General features: G+C 44.0%; 1 protein-coding gene across 1 annotated transcript; it reads left to right on the plus strand.

Annotated features, from left to right (window-relative positions):
• Positions 1-24,991, plus strand: LOC127036278 (ficolin-1-like). Its single transcript, XM_050927088.1, has 10 exons — positions 1-82; positions 1,122-1,235; positions 2,877-2,930; positions 7,996-8,031; positions 11,880-11,915; positions 17,213-17,267; positions 19,206-19,326; positions 20,126-20,255; positions 21,449-21,583; positions 24,738-24,991. Exons 1-10 carry the CDS (start codon positions 1-3, stop codon positions 24,989-24,991), a joined length of 1,017 nt encoding a protein of 338 aa, XP_050783045.1.

Raw genomic sequence — 24,991 nt, forward strand, 5'->3', positions numbered from 1 at the left:
ATGGGAAGAGCTGCACAGCAAACCCTCACTGCTTTACTCTGCATAGCAGCAGCGCTTTGCATGGATGAGGACAGCTGTCCAGGTGAGTAGGAAACAAACCCAGTAACAGCTTTTCTTAATAGACTCATTACCAAGCCATACTCTGCAGAACTAGTGGGACTGATCAGATTGACCTGTAGTGAATTGGTCTCTGTCTTCCTTAAAATTATTTTGTTATTACTAACAGTGAGTTGTGGACTTATAGCTTCCAGCCTCTCCTACCTGATGTTGAACTCTTCTCTGGTACAGAGCCATGGACTATGGGACTGCCAGTTACCAAGCGACAATCCTGACACTATAATATTTTAGAGCTTGGACTTCTCTTTTTTTACAAGAATTTTTTGTCTAATTAGTACTATAATACATTGAGCATATTGCTGCTGTGTGTGTATTACCAGATATCCATTCTCTGGGACCATCACCAAATGACGTTCAGTAGGTGCCTAAATGCTGTGCTGCTGTTCAGGGCACTGGCATGAATGTAGAGTCGAGAGCGTGAGACTCTGCAATGTTAATTAAAATTCACACTGACACTTTCACATCTACATTTTTAAAATGTAGTTAAAGGTTTATATTTTCCTAATTAGTATGGAAAGAAACTTCATCTTTGACTTACCGGATGGTACCCCGGGCATTGGAGAACCAATGAGATTTTGGATCTCTCATGGCTTCCTATTCAAAAACAAGAAACCAGCATTAATGAATGCTTGTTTATAAGGCACAGGTATGTGCAGGCCTCTAATTGGACATCACTAATATAAATAATATCAAATATTTGCAGAAAGCAACATAACTACAATATTGTCCTAAAACATCCAGCACCTTCATAGCAGCCTCATGTCAAACTTAAAACCAAAAAGTGTGACTTTAAAAAATGCAGGTTCTTTTATTCTCAACTAAATGACAACTTCCAATTTTATTTGCTTAAACTATTGGTTAACTGTCCTTGTACTCCCAGCCAACAAATGAGATCTATAGGTTCCCATTTGCTGAAGTTTTTCCCCCCCGCACTGAAATCTGCAGAATATTCCACATCCTGAGACTTTCTCACGTGTTACTTATTGTTTCATCTCTTTCCTCAGAGGTTAAGATTGTGGGTCTCAGTGGTTCTGACAAACTCGCTGTTCTCCAAGGATGCCCTGGGATGGTTGGAGCTGCAGGTGCCAAAGGAGAACCCGGAGCTACAGGAATAAAAGGTGTGTTCCCAGGGTCTAAGTGAGAATCTGATATGGATGGTGATGTCTAAAACATCTCTGTCTCAGTGCAGATCTTTTAGCCTGTGGTGAGGGACTTGAACTTCATTATGTCTCTGCTCTGAATGAAATAATGCCCTTTTCCTTTTCTCTGTGCTGATACTTGATACTCTTAAGACACTTGCATGGAGGTGTGCAGGGAAACATCAGTCATATATTTACCAGGTTACAGATACTAATATACTATTTGATTATATACAGAGATGATTTAAAAAGGAAATGTAGCTGATTATTCAAACAAATCCTTTCAATACCAATGGCTGATGTATTGTTTGGGATGTTCACAGGGCTGCCAATTTTCATTGGACATATTCCTGGACCTTTCATTACATGACATAATTTTTAATTTCTGGAAACTCCAGGACATTTCTGTTGCACTGGCAACCCTAGATACCATGTTCATAGAATGTAACCACAGCACCACTGAGATGAGAAACAGCAGAGTTATAATATGAATGCATTAACAGCTGGTATGGTTGACAGTTTACATTATTTCCATTGTACACTAAATGAGCCATTTGATTTACGGGATTTATTTGTTTAGTTTGCATAAAAGAATTCGGAGAATTGGGATAAAAATCGTATTGTTTTCTAAGCACACACCAACGTTTGGGTTTCTTGTGGTGTTCTGTAAAATAAGTTGAGTTGCCCAAGGACACAAGAGTTTAGTATGTTTGCAGCAGGGCTAACACAGAATCAGACATCAGAACATGGGCTCTGATCCTTAGCTGGTGTAAATGGGCATTGAAGTAAATGAAGCTGCACGAGATCTGGTCAGAAAATAGGCTTTTGTCATGGACAGTTTTGAGTTGCAAAAAATCGAAACTTAAAATATTTTCATCTGAAAGTACCACCATGTTGCCTTGTGGGAGCTGCAGTACAGTTGCCTCATGCTTCCGTTCTCTGACGGCTAGGCTCCCTTTTTAGACTACATCTCCCATGATGTGCCATGGTCTCTCCTTGGTGCATTAAGGGAGTTCACCTGTGGTGCACCATGGGAAGGTAGTCTGGCTAGGGAGCCTCTCACTGCTTCAGTCATCACCAGGGTTTGGACTGACAAAACCTCCCAACTTGATTGGGGTAATACATAGCATCAGCTACATCTTCTCTGTGTTTCCCCTCATGTTTGATTGTTCAGGATCTGCAGTACATTTCCTTATGCATATGCATGTGTGCACACACACTTTTGGACTGCTGAAGGTCATTGATTTGCAAGCCAGCTGACAGCTAGGACAAAACCTGAGCTCGCGGCCTTCCGGTTGGCCGGTTGCACGACATCCTCACCAAGCCACCGAGAGAACTGGCTTGATTCCGTATTTCTTGTGCAGACAAACAGCAGTTGAAGTTCAATGAGAATTTTGCCATAGTAAGGAATCCAGGATCTGTCTGAAGATAGTGATCAGCCATATCGGCTGAACTCTTCAAACTTGTGTGTTTTCTGGTTTAACCCTCATTTTGCCATTTGACTTGTAGGAGGAGAGTAAGAATTGACTTTCCAGCCCGCTTCACTCCTAAGTTTACCCTTAAAATACATCCCCACTAGCATCTCTAAAATGTTAATTCAGAGCCTTTCATGTTTTGTAGGGGATAGAGGTGCTGAAGGGATCCCTGGAAAGGCAGGACCAGCTGGGGAGAAAGGTAACGAAAGGAACAGAGTTGTTATTTATGTCCATTCACTGCATGATTTAAATCACAAAGAAAGACCTTTAAATGATTTGCATTGTTTGGTATATGTGCCAGAAAGGGTATTGACCAAGGAGAAAATCCTCCTTTCAGGTAGGTCTACACTGCAGATGAAGGTGGGAATGCAGCATGGGTGGACGTACCCGCACCATATTTAATCTAGCTAGTGGTTGTAACAGTGTCAGTGAGGACATGGCACTGTGGGTTTTAGCACAGGCTACTGCATAGGCGCCGACTTCCCCTCTAGCCAGGGGATGCTCAACCCCCCACCCTGAGGCCTCACCGTCACCCCACCTCTTCCTCCAAGACTCCGCCTCACCTTGCCTCTTTCCCATCCCCGCACCTCCCTCTCCCTCCCAGAGCTTACTACACACCGCAAGGCGTTGGGAAAGAGGGCGGAGTTGGTCAGTGGTGCCGCCGGCATGCGAGAGGCACTGGCAGCAGAGCCATCCCTTGGGTAGAGTGAATCGGGGTGACCCTGTGCTTTGAGGGGCCCTGCGCTTTGACATCACGGTGTCAGATGAGGTGAGGACAGCAGCTGTCTGCAGTGAGCAGAACAGGAGGCAGCATGGTGTGTCTGGCCCTGCCTCCCCCCAGCGGCTCACACCATTTGGCATAGCTGGAGAGGGGGTCTCAGTAGGCCCGGGTCAGGGGTTTCTCACTGCTGCCCAGACAGCTGGGCTCCCCCATGGTACCTGCGCATAGAGCTGGGTTTCCCCATGGCACCTGCGCATAGATCACGTGGCCCCCGCCTCTGCCCTGGGCTCTTGGATACGGAGGCTGGGGGTCCCAGCCCAGGCTGTGCAGGAGGCAGCACCAGTGCTCACCAGACAGGTACCCCTGACCACCAGTGGGTGGCCTTACTCCAGGTAATTTTCCTTGACCCACGCCTCATAGAGCAGCTGGATCCCCATCACCACAACCAGTACCCCTCTGCCCCCTCCAACCAGTGCCCCTGGGGGAGACCCAGCACTCCCCCTGCCCCATGGGGGGACTGATTTGTCCCGGGCACCACACCCCCTAGGGATGGTCCTGGCTGGGGAATAGGGGGAGTTTGGCTGCCTGTGGGTGCTGATGTGCAACACCTGCTAATTTTTCTCTGTGGGTGCTCCAGGGCTGGAGCATCCACGGAGTCAGCGCTTATGGACTAGTGGCCCCACTACAAATCCACTGGGAACTCTGGTTACATACTTGGGTTACTGGCTGTTCCAGGTCCCTGCTGCCATGTCTTCACTGCTGTTATTATCTCTACTAGATAGATTAAAGCTAATCCAGGTCCACCTACCTATGCTACAATCACACTTTCATTTGTAATGTGGATGTACCCGCTGCTACAGTTTTAAAACTTCATTAAGCTCAGTAGGGTTAAACTGTAGAAAGGGGAAAGAAGAATATGTGGCCAAAAATATTGGTCACTAGGGAACCTCAGTTCCGTGCATCCGCCACCACTGCAAAGAATATGGGCCTGATTCAGAGGTGAGTCTAAATGCATCTCAGGTAGTCTGTCTTTATCTTATCATTCTAATGTATACCTTCTTCCAGCTTCCTTGGCCTGTCTGTTTCATTATATTACTCTCATTCACACACTCTGCCTGAAGGTGAACTTACTACTCCTGTGGGAATTCTGCAACAAAAATTAAAAATTCTGTGCACAATATTTTAAAATTCTGCATATTTTATATGTCAAAATAACACAATATAGTCCCACCAGTTTCAATGATTTTTGGTCATTTATTTCAAAATATCTGTCAGCAAGTACGTCTGTAACAATACAGATAACAAAAAAGATTCAGGAAACATTTTTTGACAAAGAGATTCCTTATTAGGCAAATTAATACAGAACTCTGAGTAATAATTATTCATTTAAACTACAATACAGATCCATATTTCCTGCACCCCTCAAAAGCTGGGGGAGTGAGGAGTAATGAGGGAGTCATGGGTAACGGAGATGCTGAGGGAGAGGGAAGTAAATTGCTGGGAAGGAACTTGGGTGTGAATTTGGAGGGTTTTGGAGTGTGGGTGGGAAAAGTAAGGAACAGGGTTTTTTGGGGGGGGGGCAGTTATGGTTTGTTAGGGAGCTTCCTCCATGTAGACCCTGGCTGACCCCTAGCTTCCTTGAGAGGGAGGGATAGCTCAGTGGTTTGAGCATTGGCCTGTTAAACCCAGGGCTATGAGTTCAATCCCTGAGGGGGCCATTTAGGGAACTGGGGTAAAAATCTGTCTGGGGATTGGTCTTGCTTTGGTTGGAAGGGGCTTCAGGAGATCATCTAGTCCATGAAGCCCCTTCTAACCCCGATATTCTATGATTCTCTCCCATTCAGTCAGGCACATCTGGCCCCATCCCCATTTGTGACTGCACCTCCGTGTGTCCTTTCACACATGTCCCTCTGTTGCTTGATTTGGGGTGTGCTAATAATGTTGATTTATCAACTTAATTTAATTTTATTTAATTAATTTTAAATAATGTTATGAATAATATTAATAATACTTAATATGGGTTTGTGGCTCCCCAGTCTGTTTGATCAGAAGGTAAAGTTCTTGTCCCGAATCAGGCTTCACAGAATTTATAAAGGGACTCTCAGGGGTATGACAGGAAGCTCACACTGAGACAGATATAGTCATAGACTTTTTATTAAAATCAATGAAATAGTAAGCAAATGGTAAAATAGAGTTACAAAATTATAGTTGTATCACAGTTATTCAAGAGATACATAGGGTAATACAATATTATGTGCTGTCAAACTTTAGTTAATACCTACACCCTGTTTTGATAACCTGGTGTTGAAAGAAAGAGGACCTCACCTCTGGCGGTTCCGATTTCACACCTCTTGCAGAGGAAACTCATGTGAAGTGCTGTTAAAGCTGTTTACTCTCTAACTTAAATAATTAAACTAAACTGAAAAATAAAGCTTTAGGGAAACCAAACTTAGCCTAGTCCCCTTAAAACTTAAAAGATTGAAAAGAAATGAAGTACAGCCTATTAATAGTTAATAGCCATCGTAGATGGGTAGCATTGAGGCGTAGCTGAAGATGGAGATGATGAAGAGTAGATAGATAGATCAGTTGACCCCCAGTAGTGAAGTGGATCACCTTTTTATAGGCATAAATGCCGGAAATCCTTCTTCTTATACCCAAATTTCATTCCTCCCCCACAGAAATGTTAGGGTACACTTACCCCAAAGGCTAGTTTGTATTTGCATATGGATGACAAGTATCTGCGCACTTGTGGTGTACTTGTTAAGTCTGTGGGTACAACTTTGAAAAATCCCCTCTGCCATCCTTCATTGTCTATTGGTCAAGGTAAAGGTCTTAGACATAGGCGTGGGTGTTTTATTGATTTGGGTAACAAATATAGGTCAACTTTACTTTTCTCGGTAAAAAGGTCCCAACATAGATATGATAACTTTGCTTTAGTTTAACATGCACGTTTTTGGCCTGTAGGTCTCTTGCATTACAGCCAAACTTATTTTTAATATAAATCTATAAACCTATTACAGTACATCAAATACTTAAACATATAAGAAAAGATATCCATGCAAGCAAGCAGATTAATCCTTAGGGCTACACCTCCATCCCCACTAACACACCCATTCCCCCCATCCCTATGTGGCTCTGTGCCCCCACCCACATCCCTGTCCCTATGTGTCCTTGTACCCTGTCTCCCTGTCCCCTATGTGTCTGTATCCCTACTCAGCCACTCTGTGTCTCTGTGCCCCCACTCAGCCACCCCCTGCCCCATGTGTCTCTGTACCCCCACCATCTGTCCCCATATGTCTCTGTGCCTCACCCAGGCACTCCCCTTTCCGGATGTAGCTCTGCACCCCCTCCCCCATCACCATGTGGCCCTGCACCTCCTTCCCCCTGTGGCCCTGTACCTCCACTCCCATTCAGTCCCTGCCCCAGTCTGTCCTTCCCCACTAGCCCTTATGAGCCCCTGTCTGACCCCGCAGCACTCCACTCTGCCTGTCTCTCCATAACCCCTTTCTCCTGGCCTGACAAGTACTGTGAAGAAGGCAGGCTCTTTCTCTTCCTTAGCAGGCTGGGAGCTGCTGCTGTGTTCTATTGCCACATCGCCCTCTGGTGGGGAAAAAAGGCAGAAATGCAGATATTATTTTCTGCAGGGAGCTGCTTCTTTTCTTTGGCCCCAGCTCCCTCTGGTGGGAAAAAGGTGAAACTGCAATAACATTGCAGGAGAAGCTTTTTTCTGTGCAAAAATTAAAAATATGCATGGCTCATTAATTATGAATACTTGCAGTAGTGGAGAATTTTCCCCAAAGTAACTTTCTCTTAGAAAATGTTGACCTGTAAAGCTCTACCAGAGCAGTACCACTGGTATTAGCAATGGTGTAAGTTCCAGTGTAAACAAGGCTCAGGTGTTTTTAATGAAAAGTTGCTCATATGGGGATGCACTAGTGCTAGAAACCAGAAAAAAAAACCTGTATGGTGTAGACATGGCCAGAGCTTGTCTCTCTTAAACCTACTTATACTTCTGACTCAGGGTAGTTTACACCACTTCATGTATCACCTCTCAATTTATCTTGTCTTTTACCTCTAAAGTCACTATCACCATAGGTCATGACTGTGCTCAGTCCCTAGGCAGATGGGCAACAGAGCTGGAAGGCATAAATAATCTCTCTACCCTGGCGCCCTCTTGCAGGAACTGCAAGGAATCTGCCAGGCTGGTACCGTTATGGGTGCTAACTTCTGACAAGCTTGTGGGTCAGGGCACTCACCTGTCTTCTTACCCACAACAACCAGCAGAATTGAGCAGCCACTGATGGGAGCATTTCTGCATCTTCTTCAAGGGTGGCACAGCATCGCTCTCTCCAGGGTCTCTGGGTTATGATGTGCCCTCTGAGGTGTTATGCATCCTGGAATTCCCACTGGGCACAGCAACTCTGTAGTTCCCTCGGTGCAGGGCAAGGCCTGCAAGGGACAGCTGAGCTCATAGTACCTAAGCAGCAAATACTGTGTCTCTGCTAAATCTTTCAAACATTTCTTTCTTTTTTTCTTCCCCCAGGAGAGAAAGGTGATGTTGGCCTCCCTGGATCAAAAGGTGAGAGATCTTCCATGGTTCTTGCTGGAGGGCAATACACATGCTTTATGGTCTGACACTAATAAGTGTTCAACATCACTCAAGGGCCAGATCCTTCCTTGAAAGCAACTGCCCATGATTTACGGCTGCATAGTCAGGCCCAGGTTCTCTGTTTCAGAGAGATTGTGTCAGTAACTCAGAATCATGGGTGATTTCATAAGAAGCAACTCCTGGGAGAATCCTGGAATGATGGGACCAAGGGACATAAAGTTGCAAATGAAGAGTTGTTAGTTTTGATCACTTAAATAATGTACAGCAAGAGGAGACTGTAAGCCAATAACGGCTGAAATTCTAAATATATGAAGGGCTGATGTCCAGCCACTTTCAATAGAAAGAAGGCCATTGTGAAGGATTCCCTGCTCTTCAGAAGAGAACAGCATCTCCTGAGACCCTGTACTGAACCCTTCAGTGATACCTGGGGCCAGACTGGGGCTCTGCAGCTACCAGGGTCTTTTCCTCACTAGGAAAAAATCTGTATTTTTAATACATGTTAACATGTAGAAAAATCCTAGTATGGACAACACCCGTTAGCTCATCAAGGCTCCCTCCAGGTTTTAACTTGACCAGTTTAACACAGGTTAAAGGCAGTGTGCCTTATCTACACTAGACTTCTAAAACATGTCAAGATGCATTAACATCACACCTGGAAATCCCAGTCTATAAAAAGCTCTAGTATAGACATGGCCTTGGGGGCCAGTACAATTCCTCTGGGAGCAAGGAGGGAGTGAGAAGCCCTCGTTATCAAACGTGCGTCAGCTGAGCTGCACTGGTTGTGTGAATGAAAACAAGGCTGTCCTCCCTTCAGAAAAACAGAGGAAATCATAACATAAGAAGAGGTTAGATCTGAACCTGCCTTAGACTGATATTTCTAACAATATGGTCAAGTTGGCAAAAAGCTTAAATTGCCAAGTACAGAATAGTGCTTCTAGTCTAGCATAAGGGGTGATGGAGGAGAGGAAGGATGCCCCTCCCTCCCATAACCTTTAGCCCAACATATGAGATGCCCACCTGGAATGTGGGAAACTTCAGTTCAATTCCTCCATCTGCTGGTTGTGGCAAAGAAGTATGAACTTGGGGTACATGCCCTTCAGAAGACTGCACTGGCCACTGGACTGCAGGATTGCCTGATGCGGGGTTCTCTCAATGTTGAAGCTGTTCAAATTTGTATTAAAGGATTAAATCCTCACAGGGCCAGAGCGACTCTATAGTCCAATGTTTAAGGCACTCACTTGAGCGATAGGTAAAGCCTTGTTCAAATCTTATCTTGTCAAATAGAGGGGGGAGTTGAACCTGGGTCTCCCACATCCTAGGTGAATCCCCTAACCACTGGGCTAAAGGTTAGAAGGTGACCCCTCTTCAGTCCTTTTAAGTGGAATTAGGTGTGCACCACTGTTCTTGCAAGAGACATCTCAGGCCCTTGACTCCAGAAGATGGTTCTAACTGTGGATCGCAAGCAGAGATAGGCACCTCCTTCCAGCCTGTATTTAGGCACCTCAGTCCCTGAGAGGAGTGGAGCTTAAAGGGACACACCATCCCCTCTGGGTCTGCTATTGGCTAGTTTAGGCTGTTCCCCACTCAGCATGCTGGCTATCGTAGATCCCATTGTCAGATGCCCATCTCTCCCCATACATTGTAAAAGGAGCCTAGACACCTACCACAGGGTCTGGGGATTCCACTGGGAGGCTCAGTACTTAAAAGATAAGCTGTGCAGTGGTTAATCCAATTGTGGTTTGGGCCTAATTCCAGATCTGGGCAATTTTTACTGTGGTTCCTAAATACTGATTTAGATCAAGACTTTCAAACTGGGATGCTTAAGTTAGGCACCTACCAAGTTGGTCTGAGCTCTCAGTGTTGGGCACCCAGGGAAAATCAGTTCACTTACTGAGGTGCCCAAATGAGGCTTTGGTGACAAATTTTAGGCACCTAAGTTGGAATATTTGGCCCCTTCTTCTCAATGTTAAGGCCATCGATCCAGTCAGAGCCCCAGCAGATCCCTTGAAGTCACATTGTCTTTGTTAATTCCATTGCATCCCCCCTTCCTCACCCCACCTTCTCTTACAGACTCTATGTGTTACTCTAGGAGTTGGGACTTCACTAGCACATAGTATGTTACCTCATTCTTTGGCTCCAACACCACTACACGTCTTACTGTATTTCTAAGATATATTTGAATAGTTTCATTATCTGAGTTTTCTGGCTACCCAACCTTTTACATTTTTTTAAATCTAATTTTCATGGGTGCACATCAATACTTTTCATAGGTTGTTTTTTGTGTTTTTTGGCCTACCTAAGGAGTAGGGTGACCAGGTGTCCGGTTTCTGACCGGAACACCCAGTTGGAAAGCACCCTGGCGGATCCAGTCAGCACTGGGGATGGTGCCTGTGGGCAAAAGCAGATCGCGCACTGCTCACCTGCTACGCCTCCACCTAGGAGCCGGACCTGCTGGCCGCTTCCAGAGCACAGCATGGTCTGTGTTGCCAGGACAGGCAGGGAGCTTGCCTTAGCCCCTCTGCTGTGCCGCTGACCGGGAACCGCTGGAGGTAATTCCATGACAGAAGCTCACGCCTGAGCCCCCCACCCCAGCCCTGAGCCCCCTTGAAACCTGGAGCCCCCCTCCTACACCCCAAATCCCTCATCCCCGGCCCCACCCCAGAGTCTGCACCCCCAGATGGAGCCTGCACCCATCACACATACTCCAACCCCCTGCCTCATCCCGCAGTCCCCTCCTATACCCTGAACCCCTCATTTCTGGCCCCAGTTAGAGCCCTCATCCCCTCCCGCACTCCAGCCCCCTGTCCCAGCCCAGTTAAAGTGAGTGAGGGTAGGGCAGTGCAAGCCACCAAGGGAGGGAGAATGTAGTGAGCGGGGGGCAGGGCTTCAGGGAAGGGACGGGGCTAGAGTGTTCAGTCTGCGGGACTAGAAAGTTGGCAACCCTACTAAAAATATACCTTTAAAACTTGGCTATGTCAATTTTTACGCTAGGATAACGTGTCTTATCATGTCAACAAATGTGATGTTAAAAATTTTGCTGTTATTGTGAACAAGGACCATTGTGTTTAAAAACCTGTGCATGAATCCAGTGAAATAGCCCTGAAGATCTGACTATATGCTTTGAAGTTTATTCTGCCCATTTGTGTGTTTTGAGCAAACATGCTGCTTTGGAGCAAAGCCTCTCAATACGTTAACAAATACCCTATGTCAGGGGTAGACAACCTATGGCACGGGTGCCAAAGGCGGCACGCGAGCTGATTTTCAGTGGCATTCTCACTGCCCGGGTCCTTGCCACTGGTCCAGGGGCCCCTGCATTTCAATTTAATTTTAAATGAAGCTTCTTAAACATTTTTAAAACCTTTTTTACTTTACATACAAAAATAGTTTAGTTATATATTATAAACATATAGAAAGAGACCTTCTAAAAAACGTTAAAATGTATTACTGACACACAAAACCTTAAATGAGAGTGAATAAATTAAGACTCGGCACAGCACTTCTGAAAGGTTGCTGACCCCTGCCCTGTGTGGTGGCCTCTTTCTATTGGCCACTTACAAAATAGAACAAACTAACATAGACACTAACATCTATATAACAAATATGACTCATCTGACAAACAAAGCCGCTTCCACCAGATAGGTCAAGTTGTTTTTCCAGAGTGATCCACAAAAACCTCAGTTGTGAACCACTCAAAGGGGTTAAAGCTTCTCTGTTAAAACTCTCCATGTTCTTATGCCACAGTGTAATTGACAGCACCAAGCCCATTCAGGTGTGGGCTCCAAGTAATGCAAGGATTTGACCTTGTGTTTTTATTTTAGGAATCAAAGGAGAACCTGGAGCATCAGCAAAAATAGGTGAGCACCTCTGCGCTTATCAAAACATGTCAGGTTTGATATTCTAGTGCTAGCGCTTTAAATGACACAGGAAACGTACTGAGTGTAATTTCTTTGCATACTATGCCATGCTCTGCCTGTGGCCATCCAAATGTTGCCTCATCTTCAAAAATTATATAAAGACTCAAACTAAATTCCTGGTCCCTGCACCACCAGAATTTCCATCTGTGGGGTGGGGTTACAAACTCTGGAGAAATGAGAGGGATTCTTTCTGTGGCCATTTCAACCTACTCTTTTTTTAACCTGGACCATGTTAATGGGCATTTAACCCTTCATATAGCTGATCTGTTCTCTTCCTTAACTGATGCTTTTAACTGGTTGAATGCATGTGAACTGGTTGAATGTTTTTGATCAGATGTCACTCTTTTTAATATTTCTTACCCACTGGACATGACCCTGGACCTTCACGTTACCCATGGGAAAGGAGAGATGTGGTAGCTCACAGGGGTCGTTGAATCTTCCTTCCCCTTGCCTCTCTGCAGGAGTGAGTTGAGATTTGGATGTGCAATGTGGAAGCACATTCTCCCCCCTTATATTGAGATGTTACTGTTGTGCCACACCGAGGCATAGATATGTAACAAGAATAAGGTCTGAGGCAATCTCTCTATCTTACTGTATGGGTTGCTTTGGTTTAGTTATGATTCGTCCAGGGTTTCCACAGACCCCACTTCTATTATCTCTGATTTTTGCAAATCATTTGCTTGGTGCTTTTTAAGTAACAAATCTGTATGCGACATTCTATCATGTAAGGTCCTGCTTGAGTTTTTATGGTAGGTCTAGTAGTGAACTGCTGCAACTTACTGTACACTGCCATGTACCACACTGTGGATCAATTAGTCCAAAGACTCTGACTTTTCTTCACTGGCAAAAAGGTCTGTGTCATGCAGTAGCCATCTTGCTGTAAAACCCCAGTGAAGATATGGCACTTGTAGTGTTTACCATGAGGTAACTGGGTGAGGTTAGCTCTCACCCATGGTTCACCTCACCTAGCTATCTCACAGCAAAACCACAGTGCCTTATCTCTCTGTGTTGTTAGTGAGAGAGCTCATGTGTATTAGTTACCCCATGGGTAACTAACACACCTTTCTTAGCAGTGAAGTTATAACAGCGTTTTTTACCTTGGGCACTGAGCTTTGCAAAGGTAAGAATATAGTGGAGACAAGGCACTACAAAGTCAACTCAGCAGAGTGCTAAGTGCCTCTGGTAAGATGCCAAGCTCCTTTGCAATTCCTCTTGAGGTCACCACTCAATGGAGTTAGGTCCTAAGACTGTTTTATAAATAGCAGCCAGCGGAATGGAGTTTAGGACTTTTGGAACCTGTCACCAGACCACATTCATGGTTTTTATAATATTCTCTAACTCAAGATGTTTGGTGCCATTTCTAAAACATTCTGCTCTGCCAATACTGGGAGTTATGGCAGATTCAGACACATGTTAAGAAAAGAGGAGGCCTTCACTTGATGAGGTTTGGTTAATTCTTTGAAACAGGGAACTTAACGAGACACAATTAAAGGACATATGACCTTCTGGGTCATTGAGTCCATGCCCCTGCTACGGCAGGCAACTCCATCCTACAGTCGTGTTTATAAACATATCAAGCTCCATCTTAAAACTAGTGAGGTTGTTTGTCCTCCACTCTGCCTATTGGAAAGCTGTTCCAGAAATTCTGTCCTCTGATGGTCAGAACCCCCCTTCTAATTTCTAGCCTAAACTTATTCTTGACCAATTTATGTCCCTATGTACATGTGACAATCTCGTCCTTTGACTTCAATAGCTCTTCCCCTGCTGGAGTTTTACCCCCGCTATATTTCTAGAAAGCAAGCCAGTATTTTCTTATTAATGTTTATGTGGCATTAATATTAAAATTATTATAGTCCCAAGACCAATCCTTGAGGAACTCCACTAGTATCCTCCCTCCAGATTGATAGCTTTCCTTACAGAACAATCCATTAGCTCTTCTTTAGAAATTCTTGTGTAACCCTTCTGCCAGTCAGAGTTGGCAGCAACAAGGGCCTGGTTCAGTATCCAGGGGTTCCGTTTCAATAACTCAATGCAAAACCGGCTTGAGCCCCCACCCAGTGACCTGGGACAATTACATACCACCACCCTGGGCACCTCTAAGAGGGAATAATTCCCTTCTCACAAGCATGGAGTCTGAGTGTAGAAAAAACCTTTTAATAAAAGAGGGAAACAATGTGGCATTATGTTGGGGAACCACCACAAAAATAATTCGTAACACAAACCATGAGCAAAAGACCCATTCCCAAGTAAGTTTAGCAGTATCCTTTTCCCCTCAGGGTCTTAAGTCCAGCAACCCAAAAGTCACTCCACCCACAGTTTCTGACCTTGGTCAGCGCAGCCCCCAGAATTCAGAAGTTCATCTGCAGAGTTTACCTCCCAGCCTGGGTGGAAGTGGAGGGAGGCATAGGGGGGTATCTTACATGCTTCGTTGCTCAGGTTGACACATGAGTGCCACACTTCTCCACTAGGTTCTGCTGCCATCTTCACCCCTAGCCATCCTGCTAGCTGCTCACCAACTTGTCTTCAGCCCCCCGCCCCCAACTTAATACAGCTCTCAGTGAGTTTAGCTGGTTGTAGGGGAACCTCACTGCTGGTGCACCATTAGCCCAAAGCAGGTCTAATACTTAAACCTAAGTATCAGAGATTTCAGCTCTGCAGCATGTAATAAGATTCCCAACAGAGTCAAAATTAGCTGTGTTATTATATAGTAGAGAGAGAAGGGGGTCAAAGTAGCATTTGAGGCCCTTTAGAGAGACCCCACCCCACCCCTACGAGATATTGTGATCTAGTAGGGACTGTCTGTGTGGGGGATGGGAGAGCCGAGGATGACTTTAGGTGAGGGACAGGAGCTGAGCCTGTAACCTGAGCCAGGCAGAGGGGAGGGAGGTCACCACCTTTGCCTGGGGAGCTGGACAAAGGAAGGGAGCCTGCTGGAGAGGGTTGGGTCATTTTCAGTTTTGGGCTGGGTGGTGGAATTCACGGAATCCCAAGCTGGGGTCTAAGCTTTCTGAACCCCCCAAAAGACTTGATTGAGGGGTCCTAGTTGTACCAACAAGCTCTGCTGTAGCCTGTGTTCCTGTTGTCCAATAAACCTTCTGTTTTACTGGCTAGCTAAGAATCATTGTGAGTTCCAGGAAGAGGGGTGCAGGGCCTGACTCCCCCATACTCCATGACAGGTACACATACCTATTCCCAGCCTCTGTCAATTGACTGGGTTTTGGAACCCATGTCCCTTTCCTAGCAAGTGCTGCTTAATTGAGGGCGAATCCTTCCATCATAAAATACCAAGTACAATTCTACTGTCCTTGATTCACATAACCAGGATAACAACCCTTTATTACTCCTGCCACAATAACAAAGAGACCGGGGGTCCCACAGCAGCCAACCTGACCATTTGGAAGGCAGGCAGTCTATCATGTTAGGCAGGATGGGTGCGCCCATGCAAACAATATCAGCCCCTGAATTTCTTTCCCACAGCTCACCACCAGATGTCAGGGTAGAGCTCATTCTGACTTTGCTTACACTTGTATTAATCCCCATCTTCCCCATTTTAACCAATAAGTTTTCATGTTATACCATGTTAAATGCTTTACTGACATTCAGATAGACTTCATCTACTGCATTTCACTTCTCTGAGAAATCAGTTCTCTTATCAAAGAAAGATATCCAGTTAGTCTGGCATAATCTATCTTTGCCCCTATGTTCTGACCCCTTTCTATCTTCCTCCTTGTAGAAAACTGAGACAAAATATTCATGTTGTTTTGGGGCCATACCTACATTATCCTTAATTTCTACCCATTCTCACTGCATAGCAGCCCCACTTCTTTTCCTCTTGTTTATGTGGCTAAAGAACCTTCTACCATTTGCTTTAATTTCCACTCTAACTCAACTTGACTGTTGGCAATTCTCACCTTTCTCATTAGGGCTGGATGAGTAATTGACTCTTTTTTATTTGCTGGCAGTTCCAAAAAATCAGGGAGCAGGGAAATTGGTTAAAGTCAAACAAAATTTGAAAATTCTGAAAAATGTTAGTGAATTGAAGAAGTCCGTTTGGGGTGGAAGGAAACATTTTGTTTCTGGGCCTTTTTAAAGGATTCACAATATGGCTGGTGGAGGTCCCATCTGAGCTTTAGCCCTGTGGTTAGGGTGCTCACTGGAAATTTAGGACATCCAGACTCGATTTTCTCCTCTACCTGATGCGGAGAAGGGATCTAAACTTGATAGGAGAATGTCTTACTCCCTGAGCTATGGATATTCTGATGTGGGAATCCTGCTGAAGCTGTTTCATTGTGTATGAATAATTGATTAGTCATTGGAGTAGAGTTAAAGACTAGGAGAGTCTCCTAACTCTCAGGTGAGAGCCCTAACCATTAGACTACATAGCCATTCTTACACACTCTCTCTCTCTCTCTGGCCTGACACTGTGCATGTATCCAAGTCAGAACAGCTTCAGTAGGAGAATTTGAGAGCATCCCTTATAAGAATATCGAGTAGCTAAGGCACATACTTGTCATGTGGGAGTTCAAATCCTTCTCCCCATCTGGCAGAAGGAGGGACTGAACCAGTGTCTACCATGTACCAGTGGTTTAAAGCTTGTAAGGGAAGTATTTTGTGAATGGTGCCTCAGTTCCCATCTTTTTTTCCCCCAAACATTCTGCAAATTTGTGTCAAATTCATAAATAGTTTTGGTTTGCTAAAAAGTGCATTTTTTGGGTCCAATTTACTATTTTTTTGGGGGGCATGGGTAGATTGCCCATCTCTATTTCTGACCGCCAGGATGTAGCTTGCTTTGCTGATCAATCCCTTCTTTCATTTCTTGTTGGTTCTCTACTTATGCCTAATATCCTTTTTGAGTTGGCTATTCGTCCATTTAGGTCTGGAGCTCTTCCCTTGGCTTGGGATGCAAATTCCAGATAGTTTTTGTGCCTTTGACTCAAAAATTCCAAGTCTCCTTCACATTCATGTTCACAAGCTCCTCAGTCCAGTTGACTACACTAATTAGTGCCCTTCATTTCTCAAAGTCTGCCCTGTTGAGCTCAGGTGATTGACCTGGTTTTGATTACCCTTGCCATCAATTTAACCTGAATCAACTTGTGGCCACTAGATATTGTTTTCTATGAGCAGCTCTTCTGTAATGACCTCACTACTTACCAAACCAAGTATAAGGGTACATCTATACTGCAAATTAAAGTGCAATTTCAGTGCGGGTAGGCATATCCATGCTAGATTTAACATAGGCAGTGTGGGCAGTAATAGCTGTGGCGATGCTGGTGCAGGCCCAGCATCTTCTCAGTCCTCAGGGTTCCCAGTGTGTTTCTGCTATCCTTCACTGAAGCCCACCCCACATTTTCATTGCTATTGTAAGCCACGCTAGCTAGATCAAAGCTCAGGCAGGCATGCTTACCCATGCTGCAGTTCTGCCTTCATTTGCAGTGTGAACGCCCTAAAATAGCATCCCCTCTGGCTGGTTTTGGCTGACTTTGTCCTTTCACCCCAGTTCAGTGCTCCCATCTGTGGTTTTATGTATGACAGAGAGAGGAATCAAGTTGAACGCTAAATGTGTTTTGTTTAGTTTAACCATTAAAATGGCCAATTACTTTTAACATGAGTCTTAACAGATAGAGGTGGGCTGCTGAATAGTCAACTGGTTGCATTTATGGAATAAGATAAATCAGATGCCTAGATTCAAACTTTTATATTTTAGGTCTGAACATCTGTTTGAAAAAAAAACCAGTTGCTTCCAGTTTTTAATCCTTTTCCATTGTGTTCCTTTTCTTGCATAGAATTGAAGGCTCTGGAAGATGCAGCTTGTAAAAAAGGTGAGTTTTTGCTTTAATTACTGGCCTATCTCATTCCCATTCAAAGGGTGTAGTGACATACAGCTACTGCTAATGACAATAGGTCAACTCCTGTTTGCCCGACTAACCTGAAAAGTCTTATTGAAAATCTCACAAGAGTAAGGCAAATAGAATTTGGCCAAAAACGAGAGAGTCTGTTACTTTTGGAAGGGGAGTTAATTACCAGAGATAGTAGGAATCCATTTTATTTTTACTCGTTTTGATTGGAGCAGCTGCAGCTAGTCAAAGTTCAGGGCACTGCAGGTATTTCCAGTTAAGAGGAGAAGTTGACAATGAAGTCTTGTACCTTTTGAGGCAATCATCTTTATTGATAAAGAACATACAAAGTCCTGTTTCTTCAAAGACAGGAGGAATAAAAAAACATGAGAAAGTGTTCTTGCTCACAGTTCCAAATGTTCAGCCACCTTGTTTAGGCTGTGTGTGCCTAATTTCTTTCTGCTTCTCCATGTCCCTGGGGTCCTTCTGTTTGTTCACACACACACTCTCTCTCTCTCTCTCTCTCTCTCTCTCTCTCTCTCTCTCTCCCTTACCCAAAGACAATACCTACCAGAGCTGTCTGCCTACACAGCTCAAATTCTTGACTGCCACCATGGTTTGGAACAGTGGTTCTGAACCTGTTTGGAAACCTTGGAGGCCTCTTGCGACTCAGTAAATAGCTAAATTGTTGACATTCCACAACTCCTGTGCCACAGGGCTGGCTGGGCACGGCTCCCCGCTCCAGGTGTCGTGATCTGGTACATGAGGTTTAAGTGCCATACAAGCACATTTGGCCTGACCAGCCCCTCCATTATCATGACATGGAGGTAACTGGACCAAACTTGTGTGGTGTTGTGTTCCTCCATTAGGATGAGATAGGAACCGCCATTGTAGGCTGAGTGTGGGGCAGGCTTTGCAACCCTCCCCTCCCGAGGGAGAGTCCAGTCACCTTGCCTCCGCTCCCCAGGCCTCCTACATCACCCTTTGACACATTTTGGTGACCCAAGTAGGGGCTGCACCCCATGCATTGAGAAACCCTGTTTAAACTGCTGTTGTTTCTTATGTTTAACCTAAATGAAGGGCTGGTGCTACACTCATCAGGTGCAGGGTCTTTAAGCCAACCTATAACAGTATGAATCGTTATATCCTGTTTTCAGTTCCATGCTGAGGAATTCACTTCCAAGAAGATGAGTTACATTTTAGTCTTTTTAAATGGGCTTATGTAATAGGCCTGATGACAACGGTGCGGACATAAATGGTGAGATAAAGTAACTTTTTTATTCTACAGTACAAATCTCAGTTATAATGTCAGGGGATAAGATGCCCGTGGCTCAGTGAAAGCCATTCTCTTAGAGTATATTTATATTTTGAAATTCCTGCTCTGACCAGGACTGAGGAACTGCAAGGAGCTGTTAGCCAAAGGGAATGTTCTGAGCGGCTGGTACACCATCTATCCCAAAGGCTGCACTGCCATGCGTGTGCTGTGTGACATGGACACAGATGGTGGAGGCTGGATTGTGAGTAAGAATTGAGCATAATGATGCTCGTCGGACAGCTTCATGTCTCAAAATGAGAGTCAACTCTTCCCAAGAGTGTTTGTTTTATAGAGAACAAGAGTATTTGTGGCACCTTAAAGATTAACGGATTTATTTGAGCATAAGCCCACAAAAGCTTATGCTCAAATAAATTTGTTAGTCTCTAAAGGGCCACAAGGACTCCTGTTCTTTTTGTGGATACAGACGAACACGGCTGCTACTCTGAAATCTGTTTTACATAGGTAAATAAAAGCCAGTGTATCCATAGAACATAGTGTCAGAGTGAAAATAAAATGCAGTCCAATCTGATGGCTAATTCTTTAAATGCAAGCAGGACAGAATTCACTATTGCAGAGGTTAGCAACATGCCTGTGTCCCATTGTTCACTCTGTCCCCTTTCAAGTCACTATATTTGTGGGTATCTGGCAGGCCTACCTGATGCTCTGTTCTTGCAGCACCTTCTCTCAGCACTGCCCTCTCAGGGTTCAGCTCATGGAACCTGTTCACTGGCAAAACTAAATGCAAGCAAATGAGCAATGTGGTTGGTGTTGATTTTAATTTTGCTGAAAGCCTTTCAGTTAAGTTTCCTTTTTATAGAACAACTGATGTAAGATGCTAAATTTTATGGGTAAATTCTCAGTTCTGGACATGAGGCATTTAGACGCACCATTTCTATTAACAGCACACATCACTCAGAAACTCTCCAGAGGTGCTATGAGACACAAAACTTCAGGTTAACTTTACCAGTTTCCCACCTGAGTTTTTTTTTATTTCCTCTCAGGTCTTTCAGAGACGGGCAGATGGTTCCGTTGATTTTTTCCGTGACTGGGATACATACAAGAGGGGTTTTGGAAGCTCACTAACAGAATTCTGGCTGGGGAATGACAATATTCACCTATTAACATCTATCGGTATAGACATTTTGGATACATCTCCCTCCCTACAATTCTGTAACCAAAAAAGGAAGTTTAGCACAGGATGGTGCACACCAGTAGCACTGAAACTGCTGCCCGAATCCAAACTGGTTATTCCCTATAGAACAGTCCTGCCAGGAAAATTATCAAAACTAGTAACACTTTCTAGTTGTGCTGGCTATAAGTAAGCTTGGTTAGATTTAGAAATGGTAGAGGTGATTGAATAGTGAATATCCAGCATCTGATCGTATGTTAAATCTAATCCTGCTCCCTCCTTGGGTAACATGGACCTGCACAAAATTATGTCATGTCGTTTACAGAGATAATGGATGAAGTCCCATTGAAGTCAGTTGCAAAATGTCATTGACTTCAATGGGGCCAGGATTTTACCCAATTTCTCCAGAAGGTGAGACATCCAAAATGACAAATCCAAATCCTGGCCAATTAAGTTTCAGCAGTGCCATAATTTCCTAAGTTAGTGACCTGGCTCTTGCCAGAAGCTGTGGTCCTGGGAATGAGTGGTGGAAGAAACTGTTAGGCTGTCGTTGCCCAGAAGGTTAGCAAGCAGCAAAATAACCAGTCCATCTCTGTGACTGCAAACGCAACTATCTACTCAGCATCTGCAGAATGTGAGCTTCAAATCTAGCTAAATTCTCTCTGTCTTTCTCCATGTTCTTAATGGTTCCTTCTTGTCTCCCATTTGACTCATAGAATCATAGAATATCAGGGTTGGAAGGGACCTCAGGAGGTCATCTAGTCCAACGCCCTGCTCAAAGCAGGACGAATGCCCAACTAAATCATCCCAGCCAAGGTGTTGTCAAGCCTGACCTTAAAAACCTCTGAGATCCAGAATTATGAACTAATTACAGTGACAGGGATTCTCAGCTAACCAGTGGTGGCAAGACAGGTGCTGAGTTTGCCTTGTTATGGTTCATTAGTGAACTGATTCTGGGCAGACCACGGAGTGGTGAATGCTCCTGATTCTGATCTATTAGCTGGAACAGAAGTGTTAGCTGTAGGTGCACTGTGCTAAGGGGGAGATGAGATTAGGGGGTGTATCTGGGTTAGCAATGGTTCATAAGTTGATGGCTTGGCCTGTGAAGATGAAGCTCACCCAAAAATAAACCCAAAATTATACATGATGCTAATAGAATGTATTGAATATTTGCTAATCTTCATGTCTTTAACAGGAGCTAACGAACTGCGCATTGACCTCCGAGATTTTGAAAATAACCATGTGTTTGCCAAGTACAAGTCATTCAAAATTTTAGACGAGAGTGAGAAATACAAGCTGATTCTAGGAGACTTTAGTAACAGCACTGCAGGTAGGTGGTTGCCCCATTCTGCATTGATCATACCAGAGGGAGCACATGCAAATAGTGCTAAAATGTACACAATCTTGTGGCTAAACATGAAATCCCACCATCAGCAAAATCTGAGTTTAGCCTCTTAAAAAACCACAGGCTCATGTTTAATTACAGCATCCACTCCTGATATAATCTGGGAAGATGTCACCACAAGCATCAGTTAGCTAAAGAACAGGCTTTCTGTGAATCTTTCATGCATATGAAGTCAGTTTGGGCATTGTTAAGATTACTCTGACGTTGGTTCAGTGTCATAGGACTGATGAAAAAAGTTTCCTCCAACAAGTTTGCAGCAAAAACAGTCTGAAATGATGATTCCGCAAGTGAGAGGGAAATTGGTATGGAAACCATAAAAGAGGTTTCTTGATTAAGAAAAGAGGTTGCATTAATTCTAGTGTTAAAATAGAGGCAGTATAAGCCATTCTGCCAGCACAGGGGTTGAATAAACTGCTGGCCTAATTTAGTGAAGCTCTCTTCCCACTCTCCTATATGCTGAGAGTAATCATACACTACTCATGCCACCTCACACCTACAGCTAGATAGCAGGTCATTGGTACCTCACAGGACTCAGTGCTATCTCATTAGTGAGGTCGGGTTGTTGCTGGCAGCCAGCATTGGTAGAAGCCTTCTGTAAAGAAGGAGATGAGAAATGAAATGAGGTGTTTGGCCGCACACACAGATGCACAAAAATATTCTGCATACCAAGGCATTTGGACTTGAACTTTAGGAGCTAATTCTGGCGAGGAACACAGATATTTTCCCGTGTATGTGCAAGTCATGTAAGTGAAGGGAAGTCAGAGCAGTAACCTGAGCCACTGAAGTCTTTTGGGGTTAGTTTTCAGGGTTTAGAGATATGTAGGTCTGACCCCCATGTAAACAAGGCCAGATACATTAATGGAAATAATAAGTGAAGATATGTATAAAAGCTGTAAACCAACATGTTATGATAGTGACAAATTGACACGTCTCCTGTAAAGGAAAACTGTGTCTTCCCTATCAGAATTCCCTGTCAGAAGTGTTGTTTACTACTTCTCATAACACAAGAACTAGGAGTCACCAAATGAAATTAATAGGTAGCAGGTTTAAAACAAATAAAAGGAAGTATTTCTTCACACAATGCACAGTCAACCTGTGGAACTCATTGCCAGAGGATGTTGTGAAGGCCAAGACCTTAAGAGGGTTCAAAAAACAACTAGATTAGTTCATAGCAGGTAGGTCCATGAATGGCTATTAGCCAGGATGAGCAGGAATGGTGTCCCTAGCCTGTTTGCCAGAAGCAGGGAATGAGCGACAGGGGATGATTCTCCGTTCTGTTCATTCCCTCTGGGGCACCTGGCACTGGCCACTGTCAGAAGACAGGATATTGGGCTAGATGGACTCTCGATCTGACCCAGTATGGCCGTTTTTATATTCTCAGAATTGTTTGAGCATGTCAACTAAACAGTGGATAAAAATATATATTAAGACTTTGAAAAAGTCTTTGAAATTTTAAGAACTCTCAGAAAAAGACTATTAAGGAAACTAAATAGTGATAAGAGTGAGATGCAATGTATTAGTGTGGATCAGAAATTGGCTAAAATAAGGAATATCTGGTCCATTTTGAATGTGGTTAAAGATTAACACTCGGCTGCTGCAAGGATCTGGTGATGTCTAACGTGTTTATTAGTGATAGGGAAATCTGGATGAGTAATAAGGTGGCAACAGCTGCATCTGATAATCTTAAAAAATGTTGTGTGAGGAGCTTCAGATGATCTAGCCCAGGTTGGTTGAAGGTAGATGAAACTCACTGCTGACCTATGCAAAGTAATAACATCAGAAGGAATGATTTTCACTTTTTGTACACATTGCTGGGTTCTAAATTAGCTGCAGCCACTCAGGAAAAAGATCTGGGCATCACTGTGGACATCTCAATGAAACTTATTCTGCAGCAAAGCTTAAAAAGCAAGCGAAGTGCTGGGATGCATAGGGAATGAGAGCAAATACTGAAGGAATTATTTATAATGCAATGTTGTATGCCCTGACTTGGAATACTGTGTCCCGTTCCGATCCAGATAACCCAGAAATACAACCTACACTGAGAAGGTTCAGAAGTGAGCAACAAAAAGGATTAAAACTGGGATTTTCAAAGGATCCTACGGGCTTGTGTACAGGCAGAAGCTATTACAAAATAAATCAGGGTGTGAATTTAAGTGCAATAGCTATACCATGCTAACGCCCCATGTGGACATGCTTCTCACTCACTACGAGCACCTTTGTGTATTCAGTTTAATCCACTGAATTAAGCTAAACCACAGAAAGGCACTTTTCATGCAAAATAAGTTTTCCCACTGTGAGCTATTCTACAATAGCTACTCTGGACTTTTGCCTCATGCAGACCAGCCCTGGGAATGCAAGGGTGGAATTTGTGTGTCTGGCTCCTTCTTTAACACTCAGCCTAGCAGCCTGGCGACTTCCACTGAAAGAGAATGAAAAGATTGGAACTGTGTAGTCTGAAGAGGAGGCAAATGAAAGGTGAATCTGCTCCTCCCAGTTACCCTTCTCTTAATACAAACATGGGGCAACCTCCGATTAAAGCGAACACAGGAAATTTAACACTTATAAAGGACATATTTTATATGCAAACTTAATTAACCCATGGAACTGATTGCCACAGTATATCAAGGCCAGCTCTTCAGTAGGGTTCAGGAAAGGATGGGACATTTATATGGATAATTTGAATGCTCCCAGCTTTATTAGGCACAACATTATAAGGCATGTAAAACCCCACCTTTCAAGGCAGAAATCAGTCTCCTAACCAACATGGTTAGGAAGAAACATCCTCTGTGAGCAAGTTACTGGACATAGTTGGAGGCAGGAAAGAGTATTTGGTGGTTTCCTGTTCAAAACTGACCCAATTCCCTGTATATGTAGGGCTGAGAGCGTGGGCCTCTGAGCCCTGCTTTAAAATCAGCCCCACCCTTCTCTCTCCTCAGAAAAATGTCATGTTACTGCAGCACCCGGCTTGTATTGCAGGGGCTTTGTTTTCCCTCATGATATGGGAAATGAACAATCTTACTCTAGAACCAGTAACTAAATAACAACTGGGGTAAAAAGATAATTTTTGTTTTTGTCACAGGTGATTCATTAGCAGTTCACAGGAACAAGTTCTTTACAACAAAAGACCGTGATAATGATCGCGCTTCCATTAATTGTGCTACACTTTACAAGGGGGCCTGGTGGTACAGTAATTGCCATGACTCAAACCTCAATGGGAGGTATTGGCTGGGAGCCCATAATAGCATCGGAGATGGTATAAACTGGCACGCCAGCAGAGGCAACAAATATTCCTTCAAACTCTCAGAAATGAAATTTCGGCCTGTTCAGCAATGA

Source organism: Gopherus flavomarginatus, chromosome 17 (genome assembly GCF_025201925.1).
Source record: "Gopherus flavomarginatus isolate rGopFla2 chromosome 17, rGopFla2.mat.asm, whole genome shotgun sequence".
Taxonomy (NCBI): domain Eukaryota; kingdom Metazoa; phylum Chordata; order Testudines; family Testudinidae; genus Gopherus; species Gopherus flavomarginatus.

Coding starts and splice junctions, on each gene's coding strand:
- LOC127036278 (XM_050927088.1), top strand. CDS start 1: ATGGGAAGAGCTGCACAGCAAACCCTCACTGCTTTACTCTGCATAGCA. Junction 2,931..7,995: donor AGGACCAGCTGGGGAGAAAG/GTAACGAAAGGA, acceptor TTCTTCCCCCAG/GAGAGAAAGGTGATGTTGGC. Junction 21,584..24,737: donor CTTTAGTAACAGCACTGCAG/GTAGGTGGTTGC, acceptor TTTTTGTCACAG/GTGATTCATTAGCAGTTCAC.